The 16726-nt window shown below is 43.8% G+C and overlaps 1 protein-coding gene across 2 annotated transcripts in view; it reads right to left on the bottom strand.

Moving 5' to 3' along the window:
- SLC38A6 (solute carrier family 38 member 6) overlaps positions 1-16726 on the bottom strand; it is a gene marked incomplete at its 5' end in the record, with an annotated part of 53100 nt that overhangs the window by 26769 nt on the left and 9605 nt on the right. For both annotated transcript variants that reach the window (XM_081913284.1, XM_081913283.1), the window contains 2 exons: positions 13980-14019; positions 14819-14871. In XM_081913284.1, coding sequence (XP_081769410.1) covers positions 13980-14019; positions 14819-14871 — 93 coding nt within the window. The remainder of the gene's footprint in view (positions 1-13979; positions 14020-14818; positions 14872-16726) is intronic.

Here is a 16726-nt window from a genome sequence, read left to right as displayed (position 1 = left end):
ACTAGTGACCAGATTGCTCACTGGAGCAAGACGGTTGGAGGGTATTGCACCGATCCTGGTCCGACTGGAATGGCTACCAATTAGTTTCATGGCCCAATTCAAAGTGCCAGTCTTGACCTATAAAGCCTTAAACTACTTAGGACCACAATACCTCAAGGACCGCCTCTTCCCATATGAACCTACCCAGACCCTGAAATCATCTTCTGAGGCCTTCTTTGTGTGCCTCCTCCTCAAGAGGTCCAGAGGGCGGCAACGTGAGAACAGGGCCTTCTCTGCAGTGGCTCCCCATCTGTGGAATGCTCTCCCCAGGGAAGTTCGCCTGGTGCCTTCATTATACATCTTTAGGCACCAGGCAAAAGCATCCCTTTTTAACCAGGCCTTTGGTTGATCTGATTGAAATCCTATAACCTTTTAAAATGTGGCTTTTGGGGGGGGGTGTTATTGGGTTGTTTTTATTTTGATTATATATATTGTGGTTTTTATGTTGATCTTTTATGTGAACCGCTCTGAGACCTCCAGGTATAGGGCGATTAATTGCACACATCAAAACGATTCGATTGGTATCCCGCACCATTTATTATTGAATTCTGTTCTGCACCTTGCTTTGGAAAAAAACCCCACCTACATTCTTTTAAATAACCAGAAAGGTATTCCCAACTAATTCACTTAAGTGGATTTCCCCCCACAAGAAAACATAAAAATGCAACACATTTCTGTAAGTTTGTTATCCGTATCAATCACAAAAAAGGAGTAGAAAGTTAACTGCAGAATGCTGCAGCCCTGAAACAGTTAAAATTACAATTTTTCAAGTGGAGGAATGTGGCCTCCATAAAGAAAAGTGAATTGCATTAATCCAGAGTGGCATGTACCTACAGCAAGGTTAAATTAAAAACAGTTGTGAGGTCACTAAATAAGGAAACATTCACTTCTTTGTATTGAGATACTCAGGTTTTTCCAATCGACGCTGGCCTTCCCTGTTGACTAAGGCATGGGGAGACATTTTATTTGGTGTCTCCAATTTTATTCCTTTTTTAAAAGGAAATTTGATGGAGTGTTATAAGGTCATGTAATTTGAAAACCACCAGCATGACTGCAGGACAGTAATAACGATGCTGTACTTTTTGATGGTAACCAATAGGTGCCAATGAATATAAAGGATATATTTTTTTTCCCTTTTCCTTTTTTAAAAAAAATCTCTTGCAAAGAAATTCAAACTTCTTCTGTATCGAAACTTAAAATTTCTCTCATGCCCGTTTTGCACATCTGGAATTGAGAGATCAGGCATTTATCTCTTTCACAATTGTTTTTTAAAAGTCACATCGGTTAAATCACACAAAAAACCCAACCTTCAACTAATTTCCAGCTCAGATTTCTTGCTAATATACAATGTGTCACTCTTTCTCATGCATTTATTTTAGCCTCTGGCTAACCATTTGATCATTTTTATCCTTTGTTGTTTGATTGACTCTTTTTGTTTCCTAAATGGCAGCACTACTCCTTTGAATACCATGCTCCAGAGAGAGACCCGATCGCCTGTGCTACATTCGGGTGCTTTTATACAAAAACTAAAATGAAATGAGCACCCTCTCTTCCCCTCTTAAGCTGTTCCTTTTTTTCCTCTAGGCCATAAGGAAAATGGACTCGAAGTTCAGTGAATCTATTTCTACCCTGAAGCTTCCGTAAGATAGAAATCTCTCTTTTGGCAGCTTGGGAGAAAACAGTACAATTCAGACGTGTGCTTTATCCTGAGTTTAAAAGGTTAAGCTATGGGTTTGGTCCCCCCCACCACCACAAAATGCTGAGCACTGAAGAGGGCTTTCACATAAAAGCCACCACCAAATAATAGTAATAGCTGTTGGAAGAATAAAAAATCAGCCACTGTGCAGCCACTTAAAGCACTGAATTAAAGGGGAAGCACAAGGTCTGCATGTACTTGAATTGTTTATAGCATGGTAGGCAAACTAGGGCCCAGGGGCTGGATCCGGCCCAATCGCCTTCTAGATCTGACCCACGGACGGTCCAGGAATCAGTGTGTTTTTATATGAGTAGAATGTGTGCTTTTATTTAAAATGCATCTCTGGGTTATTTGTGGGGCATAGGAATTCGTTCAATTTTTTTCCTCCAAAACATAGTCCAGCCCCCCACAAGGTCCAAGGGACAGTGGACCGGCCCCCTGCTGAAAACGTTTGCTGACCCCTGGTTTTTTGTTGTTGTTGTTTAGTCGTGTCCGACTCTTCGTGACCCCATGGACCAGAGCACGCCAGGCACTCCTGTCTTCCACTGCCTCCCACAGTTTGGTCAGACTCATGTTTGTAGCTTCGAGAACACTGTCCAACCATCTCGTCCTCTGTCGTCCCCTTCTCCTTGTGCCCTCCATCTTTCCCAACATCAGGGTCTTTTCCAGGGAGTCTTCTCTTCTCATGAGGTGGCCAAAGTATCTGTCCTTCCAGTGAGCACTCAGAAGGATCTGTCCTTCCAGTGAGCACTCAGGGCTGATTTCCTTCAGAATGGAGAGGTTTGATCTTCTTGCAGTCCATGGGACTCTCAAGAGTCTCCTCCAGCACCAGAATTCAAAAGCATTGATTCTTCGGCAATCAGCCTTCTTGATGGTCCAGCTCACACTTCCATACATCACTACTGGGAAAACCATGGCTTTAACTATACGGACCTTTGTTGGCAAGGTGATGTCTCTGCTTTTTAAGACGCTGTCTAGGTTTGCCATTGCCTTTCTCCCAAGGAGCAGGTGTCTCTTAATTTCGTGACTGCTGTCACCATCTGCAGTGATCATGGAGCCCAAGAAAGTAAAATCTCTCACTGCCTCCATTTCTTCCCCTTCTATTTGCCAGGAGGTGATGGGCCCAGTGGCCATGATCTTCGTTTTTTTGATGTTGAGCTTCAGACCATATTTTGCGCTCTCCTCTTTCACCCTCATTAAAAGGTTCTTTAATTCCTCCTCACTTTCTGCCATCAAGGTTGTGTCATCTGCATATCTGAGGTTGTTGATATTTCTTCCGGCAATCTTAATTCCGGCTTGGGATTCATCCAGCCCAGCCTTTCGCATGATGAATTCTGCATATAAGTTAAATAAGCAGGGAGACAAAATACAGCCTTGTCGTACTCCTTTCCCAATTTTGAACCAATCAGTCGTTCCATATCCAGTTCTAACTGTAGCTTCTTGTCCCACATAGAGATTTCTCAGGAGACAGATGAGGTGATCAGGCACTCCCATTTCTTTAAGAACTTGCCATAGTTTGCTGTGGTCGACACAGCCAAAGGCTTTTGCATAGTCAATGAAGCAGAAGTAGATGTCTTTCTGGAACTCTCTAGCTTTCTCCATAATCCAGCGCATGTTTGCAACTTGGTCTCTGGTTCCTCTGCCCCTTCGAAATCCAGCTTGCACTTCTGGGAGTTCTCGGTCCACATACTGCTTAAGCCTGCCTTGTAGAATTTTAAGCATAACCTTGCTAGGGTGTGAAATGACCCCTGGTTTACAGGCACAAATTGTGATGCGCACCGTTGCAGAGTTAGCTACAATGGCAGTGCTTAAAAAACCGGCACATTACATCTATTGTTAGACCTGCATTACTAGTTGTCAGCTGAACTGTGGTCAGAGAACTTCCCTGTATGCCTTTCCACAGCCGCGTAACTCAATTATCAATGATGGAGTACTAACGGCAGAAATTAGCTCCTGCTTAGAGACGCTTAAAACTGATTTACAGCCCTTCCTTTCCACATGGCTCTTAGACAGGAATTTTACACAAAAGATGCCAGCATCTGGGCATTGCTGGGGCATTTGGTTGCTGCTGGAGAAGAGCGCTGGGGAGAGTAGCCTCCTGGTCTGGTCTGCAGCCAGTTCTCGTGTATCTCTCCTCTGAGCTTCACGAGTGAAACTGCCCTACTCCCTGCAGATCCCTGACATTTCTTGGTAGATCTGCAAACAAAAAAGTGCCCCATATTTCCCTATCAGATGCCAGACTCACGTGACTACTTCCCCACATTGCAGGGCTGTTAGGGGAATCAGTTTCTGGTCTATATCCTTGTGGTGCAAGCTGGGTAAGTGAGTTAATTCTTGCAAAGGGAACTTGGGAAATTTCAAGCAGCCTTCACATGCGGCACACGTACATCCAATAGCCCAGTCTTGGTGGGAGTAAAGGCCCTAAAGCCACAGAGAGCCCAGCGCCCTGTTCCTTTCCTCCCTCCCAGGGTCTGCAATTGGTGCATTCAAATGCTAGGCTGTTTGCGCTTCGCTCCTAGCAATTTTGAATAAATTCACCATTCCTGAAGTGGGCAGGAGTCAACCAATCACTATGCCCAACATGGTACCCTATAGACTTGTCTAACTTCTTGTTCCCCAATGTGGTTCAGGGCTAGAAGGCCTCCCTTCCCGTTTGCTATTTAGAACACTAAATACTAAAAATAAATACTGAAATGTTTGCTGTTCATGGGGTTGGGCTTCCTGTGCAACTCCTGTGAAATAACCACACTCTGTATTGCTGGTGGCTGGACCCTGCCATGTACATGGAATCCTAGCTGAGACTGGGAGCAACCCGGATAAATGATCCCATGACATTGGCCAGAAAGGAGGAGGAAAGGTCTGTGAGGTTGTGCTACCGCAATAAGTAACCACACAAATGATATTCATTTGCCTTTACTGGAGAGGCTCTTAGTGGGAGCAAGTTCATGGGTCACATTGTGCAGCCACTGCCAGACTGTGTAGAAAAGCACTAAGCCAGGCATAGGCAAACTCGGCCCTCCACATGTTTTGGGACTACAACTCCCATCATCCCTAGCTAACAGGACCAGTGGTCAGGGATGATGGGAGTTGTAGTCCCAAAACATCTGGAGAGCTGAGTTTGCCTATGCCTGCACTAAGCTATGGCTGCTTGCTACCTGCCGTAACAATGACAAATTAGAACTGAAATGGAAGAAACGCAACTGGAAATTTAAAAAAAAATTGGGCCGCATCCGCCTAACTCATTTTGTCAGTACAAGGATTCACATTTGCACAACGGAATCTCCTCCTAATGCGCATACCTTGCACACTCCCCAAATATGCTCTGGAGGTGTGGGGAAAACCCCAGAACAGATTCAGGGTGCAGGCAGAGTTCCATTGCACCAGCATGAAACCTTGCACTGACAGAATGAATTACTCTGGATAAAAGCCTGTTTCCTAGAAGGAATGACCACTTTGGGGGGGGGGCGCAGAGAAGAAACCCCATGGTGTATCTGCAGCACCACAACCCAACACCTTCATCTGCCCCATCTGCAACAAAACATGTCTCGTCTGTATGGGTCTCTACAGCCACAGCAGGTGCTGCAACCTACCATTCGTTTGGCTTCACCCCCAAAGGTGTACTCTTCCATAGTTTCTTGAGACAGAAGATGACAACAACAACAAAATACCAAAATGAGTGTTAAGAGGACCACGTGGCAGCTTCTTGCTGCTGTTGCTCTGCTAAACTGCAGGACAAATAAAAAGTGAATTCGTTTTTTGTTTTTTTTAAGTGTGAATGTGAAAAAGCATGTGCATCATAGGGGGTCAGAATTCCCCACAGTTCCCTGTTGAATGCATCCTTATTCCAGTGACTGGATCGAGTTTCAGTCCAAAACATGGATGGAGAAGGCTGCTTTAGTCAGTGTTTGCCCTGAGTAATGTATGAAACAGTCAGGATTTGCCCTGAGAGATATCGGAAACGATTCTAAAGGCATGTGTCTGAAGAAGAAACGAAGAGCAGAGAAATTCAACTTAGACATCGCTTCCCAAACAAATCCCAAAATCATTAACAAGGATTTGCAAGAAATCATGTACTGAAGAAAGATAGAAATATCTCAGAAGTCACAGAAAATGTGCCACTCCACACACACAAGGTGGGTTTTGTTTTTAAAGATTTGCAACCAGAGGCTCCAACTTTTCCTAACCACTCCGTCCACAGACAAGAGACCAGAGACAAATCATCGGTTTGGTGACAAAAGCAGGATGTGTGTTTGTGAGCTTAGGGAGTTGTCAGAGAGTTCATGGGATCAGCCTTCCCTTGCTGAAGGGCTGGCAAGACACCCTTAGAAATATCCGGTGGTTGGAAAGAATGAACCTCATCCCCTCTGGCTAGATGTTCTTACCCAACCAGTTCAGTTCATGACACTGTTATTAAGAAGGACTCATGTCTTCCTTACGGGGCTTTATGGAACAGGCTAACAGAGCGTTTTATAAAAATGCATATGGGCTGAGGGTGCATTTGGCGACTTCTGAAATCTATTTTCCCTACTGATCATCACTTACACAGCATTTTTCATTTTCAAATTGCCTTGCCCTCACTGTGGTTACCCGCGTAACAAGTCTGTGAAGTAGGTCAATCCTACTCAATTCTTTTTGCAGATGGAGAAGTGAGGCTGATACTTGCTTGTCCTAGTTACAGGGACACTGAGGTCCAGCTCTGAGGGCCTTCTGGCGGTTCCCTCGCTGCGAGAAGCCAAGTTACAGGGAACCAGGCAGAGGGCCTTCTCGGTAGTGGCGCCCGCCCTGTGGAACGCCCTCCCACCAGATGTCAAAGAGAACAACAACTACCAGACTTTTAGAAGACATCTGAAGGCAGCTCTGTTTAGTGAAGCTTTTAATGTCTGATGTATTACAGTATTTAAATATTTTTTGGGAAGCCGCACAGAGTGGCTGGGGAAGCCCAGCCAGATGGGCAGGGTATAAATAATAAATTATTATTCTTATTCTTATTATTATTATTATTAGTCCACAAATCACACAGGCAGAGGCATCTACCAATCGTGTCATCCACTAGCCTGAAGTACAGCACAGGCGACTGAGGCTTGCTGGGCTCCTTCAGGAGGAACAGTGGGATATAAATTCAGTTAACAATAACAACTGATTATAATCCAGCAGCTTTGCAATAATATTGCAACTGGGTGGATCATTTCAAACAGCTCCTGGCCAGGTGCTGTGTTTAACATCCTATCCCCACCAACCTCAGGGACACGGGTGGCACTGTGGTCTAAACCACTGAGCCTTGGGCTTGCCGATCGGAAGGTTGGCGGTTCGAATCCCCGTGACGGGGGTGAGCTCCCGTTGCTTGGTCCCTGCTCCTGCCAACCTAGCAGTTTGAAAGCACATCAAAGTGCAAGTAGATAAATAGGACCGCTCTGGCGGGAAGGTAAACAGTATTTCAATGTGCTGCTCTGGTTCGCCAGAAGCGGCTTAGTCATGCTGGCCACATGACCCAGAAGCTGTGATGAGCGCCGCAACCCCAGAGTCGTCCACGACTGGACCTAATGGTCAGGGGTCCCTTTTCCTTTAATACAAGGATGCAGGTACTCTTGACATGGGCAAAAGAAGAGATGATTTTAACACCACAGGGCACCAATTTGCAGTGGGAAAACACTATGAATTACCGTATTTTTCGCTCTATAAGACGCACCAGAGCATAAGACGCACCTAGTTTTTGGAGGAGGAAAAGAAGAAGAAAAAATATTCTGAATCCCAGAAGCCAGAACAGCAAGAGGGATCGCTACGCAATGAAAGCAGCGATCCCTCTTGCTGTTCTGGCTTCTGAGCCTGCATTCGCTCCATAAGACGCACACACATTTCCCCTTACTTTTTAGGAGGGAAAAAGTGAGTCTTATAGAGCAAAAAATACGGTAATTATAAAAGTGGCTGATCCAAGCCCAGTTAGATTACGAGCTCAGAAGTGCTGCTTTTTATTAAGCCCATTCCTTCTCGCATTATTTCCTCTACGCATTCCTGCTAGTCAATATTTATGGATGAAATGACACAACCCGCAAGCACATTCATTGTTTCTCTTTTGGAAAGGCCTTCCTGCCCTTAATTTTTTTTCCAAAATAAAAATCCTAGACTATTGCCTTAATTATAAAAATAAAACGTAATTGACCTTAATGGGCCTGAATTGTTCAACTAGGACTGGAGATCGCAAGCCTGCCTTTAATTAAAGCGGAGCTGGAAATCGTCAATTTAAAACAATAAGGGTAATTAGCTTTCAGGCCAAACATAAGCTGCTGAAGGGGTGAGCACTCAAATTAGTCCAAATCCCTCTGTAAACAATCTACACTTGCAGCAAATACAGAAGTCACTTAAAAGATTAATTTAGGCAGATCTTTACCAAGAAATGGATGCCCCTTGGCAGGAAATTTGCTCCCACTTTAGGTGTCTGCTTATTTCAAACATGTTTGGAAAGTATGTACTGTGGTGAGAGAAGAAGCTATATATTTCTGGCTTCCTTCCCTGTATTTGCCTTTCTAATTCCCTGGATTAGCACTTTTTGAAACACACTGCGCACACACGAATACAAAAATAAATCTTTTCTCCTTGGCATTCAGGAGTCTGTGATCTGTGCAGGGATTGCCCCATGTCATCCTTTGCAGATAATTGAAGTTTATAAAGGGGGGAAAAAATCTTTTAGATACACACAACATTTTTTGTTCCGTTCCCCCACTTGATCCTGTAGCAATCTTGCAAACGTCCATAAAATTTGCTAATCTACTTGTCCTCAGATGGTAATTTACATTACATTAATGGGAAGGGGACAGGCAGGAAGGAAATGTACCCAATTTACAAAAGCTTCCCTACTTGCCATTATGGCAAATCTCACCACAGGCAACCTGGCAAGTGGATATTTACAAATCTGTCCTACAATCCTTTTTACAAAAGAAAAGGAGGTGAGGGAGTATGCAATAGCATAGCTCCCTATACACAATCAGAAATCTGATTAGTCAAAGACCTTTAAGGATCTGAGTGAAAGCGTCAAAAGGACTTGCCTTCTGTCCTCTCCATCGCCCTTTCAGGGCCAAATCTGACAGAAGTCCCCTATCTGTAGCAGGGAGGCTCCTTCCTTCCCATGCCACCAATCTGAGACACTTATGCTAGAGAAAAGATTGAGGCAATGTTTACTCTGGAGTCATGTTGCTGCAATATGCCAACTGTTCTACAAATCCTCCACAGCAGACTGACTGCTTCCAAGTCAATGTAACTTGGCCACTTTCCCCAGGACAGACCCATGCACTAGTGCAGATGTTTCAGGAGGGGTGTTGTAAAAAAAAAGTGAAATGGCAGAAACATAATTTTGAACTCCTAGATGCCGGCACAAATTTGCATAAGCTGTCCAGGTCCTTTCTAAACAGCTTTTTAAATACAGTCATACCTCGGGTTACAGCCGCTTCAGGTTGCATTTTTTCGGGCTGCAGACTGCCGAAACCCAGAAGTACCGGAACAGGTTACATCCGGGTTTCGGCGGTCGCACATGCCCAGAAGCATTAACTGCACTTTGCGCATGTGCAGAAGCGCCGAATCGCAACCTGCACATGTGCAAATGCAGGTTGCGAATGCTGTGGGTTGCAAGCATGCATCCTGCACGGATCATGTTCGCAACCCGAGCATCCACTGTACATATTCTCATTGGGGGTTTTGTTTTGTTTTTGTTTTCATATATGCAATTGCTTTGGCTGTTTTTAGATACGTACCTGCTTTATATATGTTTTTATATTGTAAACTGCTTCAGAATGCCTCACTGAAAGGGATTCAGAGGTGAAATAAAATGACTCCCCTTCACCAAACAGCTACATAAACCCCGGCTGCACAAAGAATTCAGAGTTAAAAGGCTAAAACCATAAAAAGAAAAGGTTCTGCAAAGCAGAAAAGCTGCTCTCTAGATTGCTGCAGAGGAAATACAGATTAGACTAATTACAGACTTGCAAATAAAATTAAGCGTGAACCTAGTACAATAGGTTTTAAGATAATCCCCTCTCCCCCAAGGTCAGGATTCACACTGCTCTCTAATTTTTGCTTGTTTGTTATTTTTTGTTGCCTTCCTCACAAGAAAATCACATGAGCTTGGCTCCAGCTCTTTCCTGAGAAATGTTCCAGATGCAGCTCTACTTCAAATGACCACCAGATGGAGTGACAACAGCACCGAAGGAACGAAATGTTCTCAAGTGTACCTGGGACTTTTTCTTACCCTGTTCTCAGAGAAATAAACACATGCAGCTCCTAATCCCAGCCACCTTTGGTTTCTTACTACGTGGAAGGAATCTTGAAAAGCTGGATGGCAGATCCTTAATCATGTCTACGGCCTGGAGACCAAAGGCTCTACAGGTAGCCTTGCACACTCATGCTTCCTTTTAAACGGCCTGGTAAATATGGAACAATATTAAGTGCTTGTTGTCCTCTATCGTCCCCTTCTCCTTGTGCCCTCAATCTTTCCCAACATCAGGGTCTTTTCCAGGGAGTCTTCTCTTCTCATGAGGTGGCCAAAGTACTGGAGCCTCAGCTTCAGGATCTGTCCTTCCAGTGTGCACTCAGGGCTGATTTCCTTCAGAATGGAGAGGTTTGATCTTCTTGCAGTCCATGGGACTCTCAAGAGTTTCCTCCAGCACCATAATTCAAAAGCATCAATTCTTCGGCAATCAGCCTTCTTTATGGTCCAGCTTTCACTTCCATACATCACTACTGAGAAAACCATAGCTTTAACTATACAGACCTTTGTTGGCAAGGTGATGTCTTTACTTTTTAAGATGCTGTCTAGGTTTGTCATTGCTTTTCTCCCAAGAAGCAGGCGTCTTTTAATTTAGTGACTGCTGTCACCATCTGCAGTGATCATGGAGCCCAAGAAAGTAAAATCTCTCACTGCCTCCATTTCTTCCCCTTCTATTTGCCAGGAGGTGATGGGACCAGTGGCCATGATCTTAGTTTTTTTGATGTTGCGTGCTCTGCTCCATGGGGTCACAAAGAGTCGGACATGACTAAACGACTAAACAACAACAACATTGACTCTGCTAAATCCCTTCTGTAGTGACTGCTGCAGTTGCTACTGAGCAGAAGGTAAACTAGAATCTACTGGAACATCGCTGGGTGGTTTCTGCCTTCCAATTGTTTAACAACAGGAACAACCATTTCTCCACATTAGGATTTCAGAATCCCTGCTCTGTAGTAATTCAAATATCGATTTATATTTGTATATGCAGGACATTGCAGTGTACGGCTCATGGGCTGCCGCAGGAAAGCAGCTCCCAACTTCTCAGCCCCCATTTTGGTTCTAGCTCTGTTTGCTATCTGCTTAGCTCTTCTCATATCATCCCATCTTTTAACAATCTCCAAACTTTTGACGAGGAAGCAGCAGTAAATAACCAGTAACAGAAAACAAGAGGAAAGTGGGAAGGGACCCAGCACTTCTGCCTGCGGGATTTTTCCTGGCTTTGAAAGGATCAAGAGGGGTCTGGCAAGGGCTCTCACGCAATGCATTTCTGGTTTCCAGGGAACATGCAGGTTCTCAGAGGCGGCTTCTGAAAGGTTGCCCTCACCAAAAAGGTTCACAGGTATACCCATTACACTTCCTTCGTGCAAATGTCCAGTAGGAAATTATATCAAATCTGAAATTGCTTTTTTTCCTTCCAGCCTTTCTTTTTAAAAAATTGCAAGTGTTTACAGTCAAACATGAAAGAAAAATGTAAAAACAAGTTAACTGCTACACAACACAAAATCTGGTCAGAGGCATAGCTGTCAACCGTCCCTTATTTGGCGGAAAACTCCCTTATCCTAGCGCCGTGTCCTGCTGCTGTCCCTTATTGATGATGTCCCTTAAATTTCTCGGGTTTCAAAGGAAGTAGCTCCTCTCCCTCCCTCCCTGCCGGCCAGGGAGGAGGGAGGCTCCAACTGTATTGCTTGGCTGCGTTGCTCACTCAATAAGGAGTCTAAGAATGACTGGGGGGTGGAGCTTGCATAACTTATGCAGATCAAATCGGCCGTGTTGCCTGGGGACTCGCCTTTGCTCAGCACTTCCCAGCGGAGAGGTGACGGTGGTTTCCCTTGCTGCATCCCCTTTGCCGGGTTGCTGTGCTGTGGGAACCACCGCTTTGAGGCTTTGTTTGGCCACTGGCTGGGCTTTCTGCCTTTGGCCTGGAGGGGCTCAGAAGTTGAACATACCTGTGCCCGGAAAACCCCTTATTTTGGCTGCTGATCCCTTATTTTCAAATCTGTAAGTTGATAGCTATGGTCAGAGGGCTGTATCCAATGCTGCCGTTTTCACTTAAGTGACTTCCTTTTCTTCCCCAGACAGCCCCAAACACCCTCAAAATCTGCTTCAGAGGGCTGGGAGGCCTTCCAGGGCAGATTTTGGGGGCATGCAGGGGGAGGAGAAGAGGGGGAATATCCCATTCCACAAGTGAAACACCACGTGCACAGCTGGATGCAAGTCAGGAAGCTCACCCAATTCAGCATCCTGCTTCTAACATTAGCCAGGTTGATGTCTCTAGGAACTCCCTTAAGCCAGCTTCAAATGCAGGAACCCTCTACCATTTTCTGCCCCCAGCATGTTATTAAAAAGCCAATAACCATTGGTAGATCGATGTTGTATGTTCTGCTTAATCCAGCCACCTTATCCAGAAGTCATCACCAGATCTTGCGGCAGTGAGTTCTACAAATTAGCTGTGCATCATGTGAAATAAAACTTAATTGTTCTGAACCTGCTGCTGATAAGTGCTTTGGGGGAGGGGGGTTAAAAACAAAATTAGGTTATGATACTCATATTTTGATACGACTGCCGTGGGTACCAGCACAAAATGGATGCACAAAAAAGGTGCCAGTACTCTGTACTAATGAATGCTGACACAAAATAGCCCTGCTTGCCAATCTATTTAATCACAGCATTGACAATTTTAGAAACCTGTAACACCACCACCACTGCTTAGCTCCTTATGCAGAATAATGGTTGACCGGCCCTTTTCACAGTCCGTAAGCCACCTCTCCACCTGGCTGTGCAATGTTCTGATTGGTTGGCCTATTTAGCAAAAATGCAGTTATGTTGTACCTTACTGGCATGTTTGCACTGTCCACAGATGTCATTAGCTACGTACAAAGGAAAGCAATACTGTCCATGTAACATGGGAACCATGCAAATTATCCTTTTGCGGTGACTTTAGAACAGGTTAATTTTGTGGTGGTGGTGGGAGGTGCAATACCCACACTTTGCAAGAGAAATGTGTGTACTCCTATGGAAAGAAAGCGAAACAAAAGCACCGAATGCCGAAGGAACATGGAAATTTCCATCTAGTGGTATTTAAAAGCTTGAAATAATATTTTCCAAGTGCAAATGCTGCTTCTTGAATTAATCAGAATGGGAGTTCTTGGCAGATAAGTCTTTGCTTTCTGACAGCCAGTGTTATTGTTGAGGACAGAATAAGTAGTTTGATAACACCCAGTGTGCAATAGCTCAGGCCTCTAGGGTTTCTCGGGGGAGTTTTATTAAAAGTGACACACATACAAGGTTATGAACTGTTGGAAGGAGAAGAAAATAAGACTCAAATTTCCTTTGACCAGCACACTCTTGCAATAGTCCTGGGTCTGGCAGACCCTTCACTGCTTAGACCCAACTTGTTTAATGGCATTTATTTAGAGGTGCAGTCAAATAGGAAAGGAAATTAAAAAATTTGTTTCTCACTACGTAACGTCACCCCAAACCGGTATGAATAAATAATACTCGGTCATTGGGATTAGAGTGTTCATACTCCTGCCTGGAGTTAATAGCAAGAGTTTATTACACTTTAAAACATAGCTTGTTCTACAAAGGACACTAAATTGAATTATGAAAGCAAGCGACCTAGTATGTTTATAAAAAGAGCAGTCACTGGGCAGCGTGAGTCAAATTTATGCAGTCACAGAATAATTACGCCACTCAGCAACTCTCGTATGTGGTGCTTCGTCCCAAAGCTACAGCAGCCTTTCCTAGGCAGGTAAATATATCTATGATCTCTAACAGAGGTGTCCACAAATTTAAGGACATAGAAACAATTTCAAGCCCAGTTTTCGTATGCAGAATAACTAGACCATGACTGGAAGGATGGGACGATACAAGACATTCAAGGAGACAAAGCAGTTGACCATAACTAGATCAAATTACTATATAATTGTTCTCAGGACAGCTCTGAACGATCCTCAGTGTTAATAATTATTGTAACTTAACATTTCTTACCTCCGACATTCTGTATAACGATTGTGCTGGCCACAAGAACCTACAAAAACAGTAGATGATGTTAGGAAAAGTAGAAATGTTATTGTCTACCAGATTTAACTATGTCTAGAACAAAAAAGGAGCAGAAGTCATTAAATGAATGTTAGAAGGGGAGATGCTGGGTGTCCATATGGTACTGTAGAGAAGAAGGCTGTAAAAGCTAACCATTCCTACTATCGCTAATCTTTTTTTTAAGAGTCAATGAAGTAAGTTCTGACTTGGGCATAATGCTTGGAAACCATGTAAGAACATTCTCATGTGATTCATGAAATATCATACAACAGTCCCCGAGCGGGTGGCGCTGTGGTCTAAACCACTAAGCCTCTCGGGCTTGCTGATCGGAAGGTCGGTGGTTCGAATCCCCGTGATGGGGTGAGCTCCCGTTGTTCTGTCTCAGCTCCTGCCAACCTAGCAGTTCAAAAGCATACCAGTGCAAGTAGATAAATAGGTATCGCTGTGGCGGGAAGGTAAATGGTGTTTCCGTGCGCGCTGGTTTCCGTCACAGTGTTCTGTTGCACCAGAAGCGGTTTAGTCATGCTGGCCACATGACCCAGAAAGCTGTCTGTGGACAAATGCCAGCTCCCTCGGCCTGAAAGCAAGATGAGCACAGCACCCCATAGTCGCCTTTGAAAGGACTTAACTGTCCTGGGGTCTTTTACCTTTACCTTTTTACCTAAGCGAGCAACAGCCATAGCTAGATACCCTACATGCTACATCCCTCCAAGTGATGATGGACTTTTATCTCTTAAAAATGAGCAATAACAAAACCAAAAGGAGATAAAGGAGAGTTTGGAAACTACCTTTCCAGGTGAGCCAAATGCGAAGAGACCGAGATCTTCATAAGAAGTAACAGCTGTTAGAAGGAAACAAATAATTCCACATTAATATTTACTGGAAAATTATATGCATGTTTTATGCATGCATATCAAGTACAAATCATATGGTTATAAATCTAATATGTGCTTCTTCCATCAAAAAAGCACAAGGACTTAGAAATGCAGATGCGAAAAGTTTTGTGGGGTTAATTAAGGTAGTCATGGAGTGTGCCCAAAAATGCTAATTTTGTGGGTGCTGTATTACTGGTGAAATTACAGTTAATTGCCAAATATTAAATCTAGCCAAAATTAAGCTATTTTAAGTCTCACAGATTTATATATGAACATAAAGCACATACATTTCTCTCTTAATGCTGAACTTTGTTGGAATTACTGAATCATGCCCTTTGTGTTTATAAAAAGAGAAATTAGAATTGCTGAATACAATCAATCAAAATACAGTGGAACCTCGGGTTGCGGACGTAATCCGTGATGGAGGCACATCCACAACCCACACCGTTCGTAACCCGCAGCGCCGTGTCTGCGCATGCGCGTGACACGATTTGGCGCTTCTCCGCATGCACGAGCGACGAAACCCGGAAATAACCCTTTCCGGTACTTCCAGGTTTTCCGCGGCCCGCAACCGGAAGCGTTTTTAACACAAGGTACCACTGTAACGATCTAGGTTTTTATTTCATTATTTTTCTGCATCACAGAAACTAGCATATTACATATTTGGGAGCAGATTAATGGGGAAATGCAGTTGGCATGATACAGAAAATTGCTGCACAATGGAAACAAACATTCTCTTAAACAAGAGGGACATGCACAACCTGTTAGTGCAAAAGTGTGTGAGATTCTGCATTCCATAAAATTCTTTGGCACAATGAAGACTCCTGCATAGCTCAAAGGTTGGGTACTCCTCTACCAACGGAAGTGACCCAATGAAAGGTGCCATCTTATTTTACATCTCGATAATCCCCCCCCCCAAAAAAAAAATCACAGTGGGTGTAAAAAGGTGGAGATCAACTACTGCTCAATGTCCTAGCTAATCCTTTTTGCTATGAGTTCCCAAAAAGATTTAGGCGCCAAAGAAGCTCACTTTCTGCTCAAGAGTCTTCTGCTACAGTATTCTCTGCTCATTCTGCCAGAATTTAATCAACCATCTTGCATCTTCTCTCTCTTTTTTGGGTCCATCATATTCATTATTTTTTCCAGACAAGTCTGTGCTTGCCTTAATACCGACTTGCTGTTCTTGTCATGATTTTAACATTTGCTTATTGCATTGTAACTGTTGACATTAAAAAAAAAAAGACTCGGCCAGTTTTATGGAATAATATCCTTAAATAATAACCTCAAAATAATAAAAAAGTAACAATCGGACCCTACCTCTGTCCAACATTTAAGAGTGCAGGCCAAGAGGAAGTGGAAGACTAGGAGCAGCAGCCTCGGAGAAGAATCAGAGAAGGCCAGAGATTGACCAGAGACCGCTATGGCGAACAAAAGGAACAAGGAAAGAGAGAAGAAAAGTTTTCTCACAACATGAACCCCCCTTACCAGAAAAAGGCAGAGGGAAGAGTCAGGAAATTAACATGAAAGTGGCGTGACAGAAGAGACTGTGGCCCAAGTATAGAGTGGTACCTTTGTTCTCAAACACCTTGGAACTCAAACAACTTGGAACCCAAACGCTACAAACCCGGAAGTAAGTGTTCCAGTTTGCGAACTTTTTCCGGAAGCCGAACATGCTCCGTTTTTAGCGTTACGCTTCCGATTTGAGTGCTACACTTCCATTTTCAGTGTTACGCTGAGGTCTGTCTGGTTTTGCTATTTATTTTGCGTTATTGTGGCTCTTTTTTGTTTTTGTTTTTGTGACTGTGTGGAACCCAGTTCAGC

This window comes from Podarcis melisellensis, assembly GCF_964234715.1.
Source record: "Podarcis melisellensis genome assembly, chromosome: 1".
Taxonomy (NCBI): domain Eukaryota; kingdom Metazoa; phylum Chordata; class Lepidosauria; order Squamata; family Lacertidae; genus Podarcis; species Podarcis melisellensis.
Note: the sequence above shows the minus strand (reverse complement) of the source record. Positions and strands in the feature narration are given on the sequence as shown.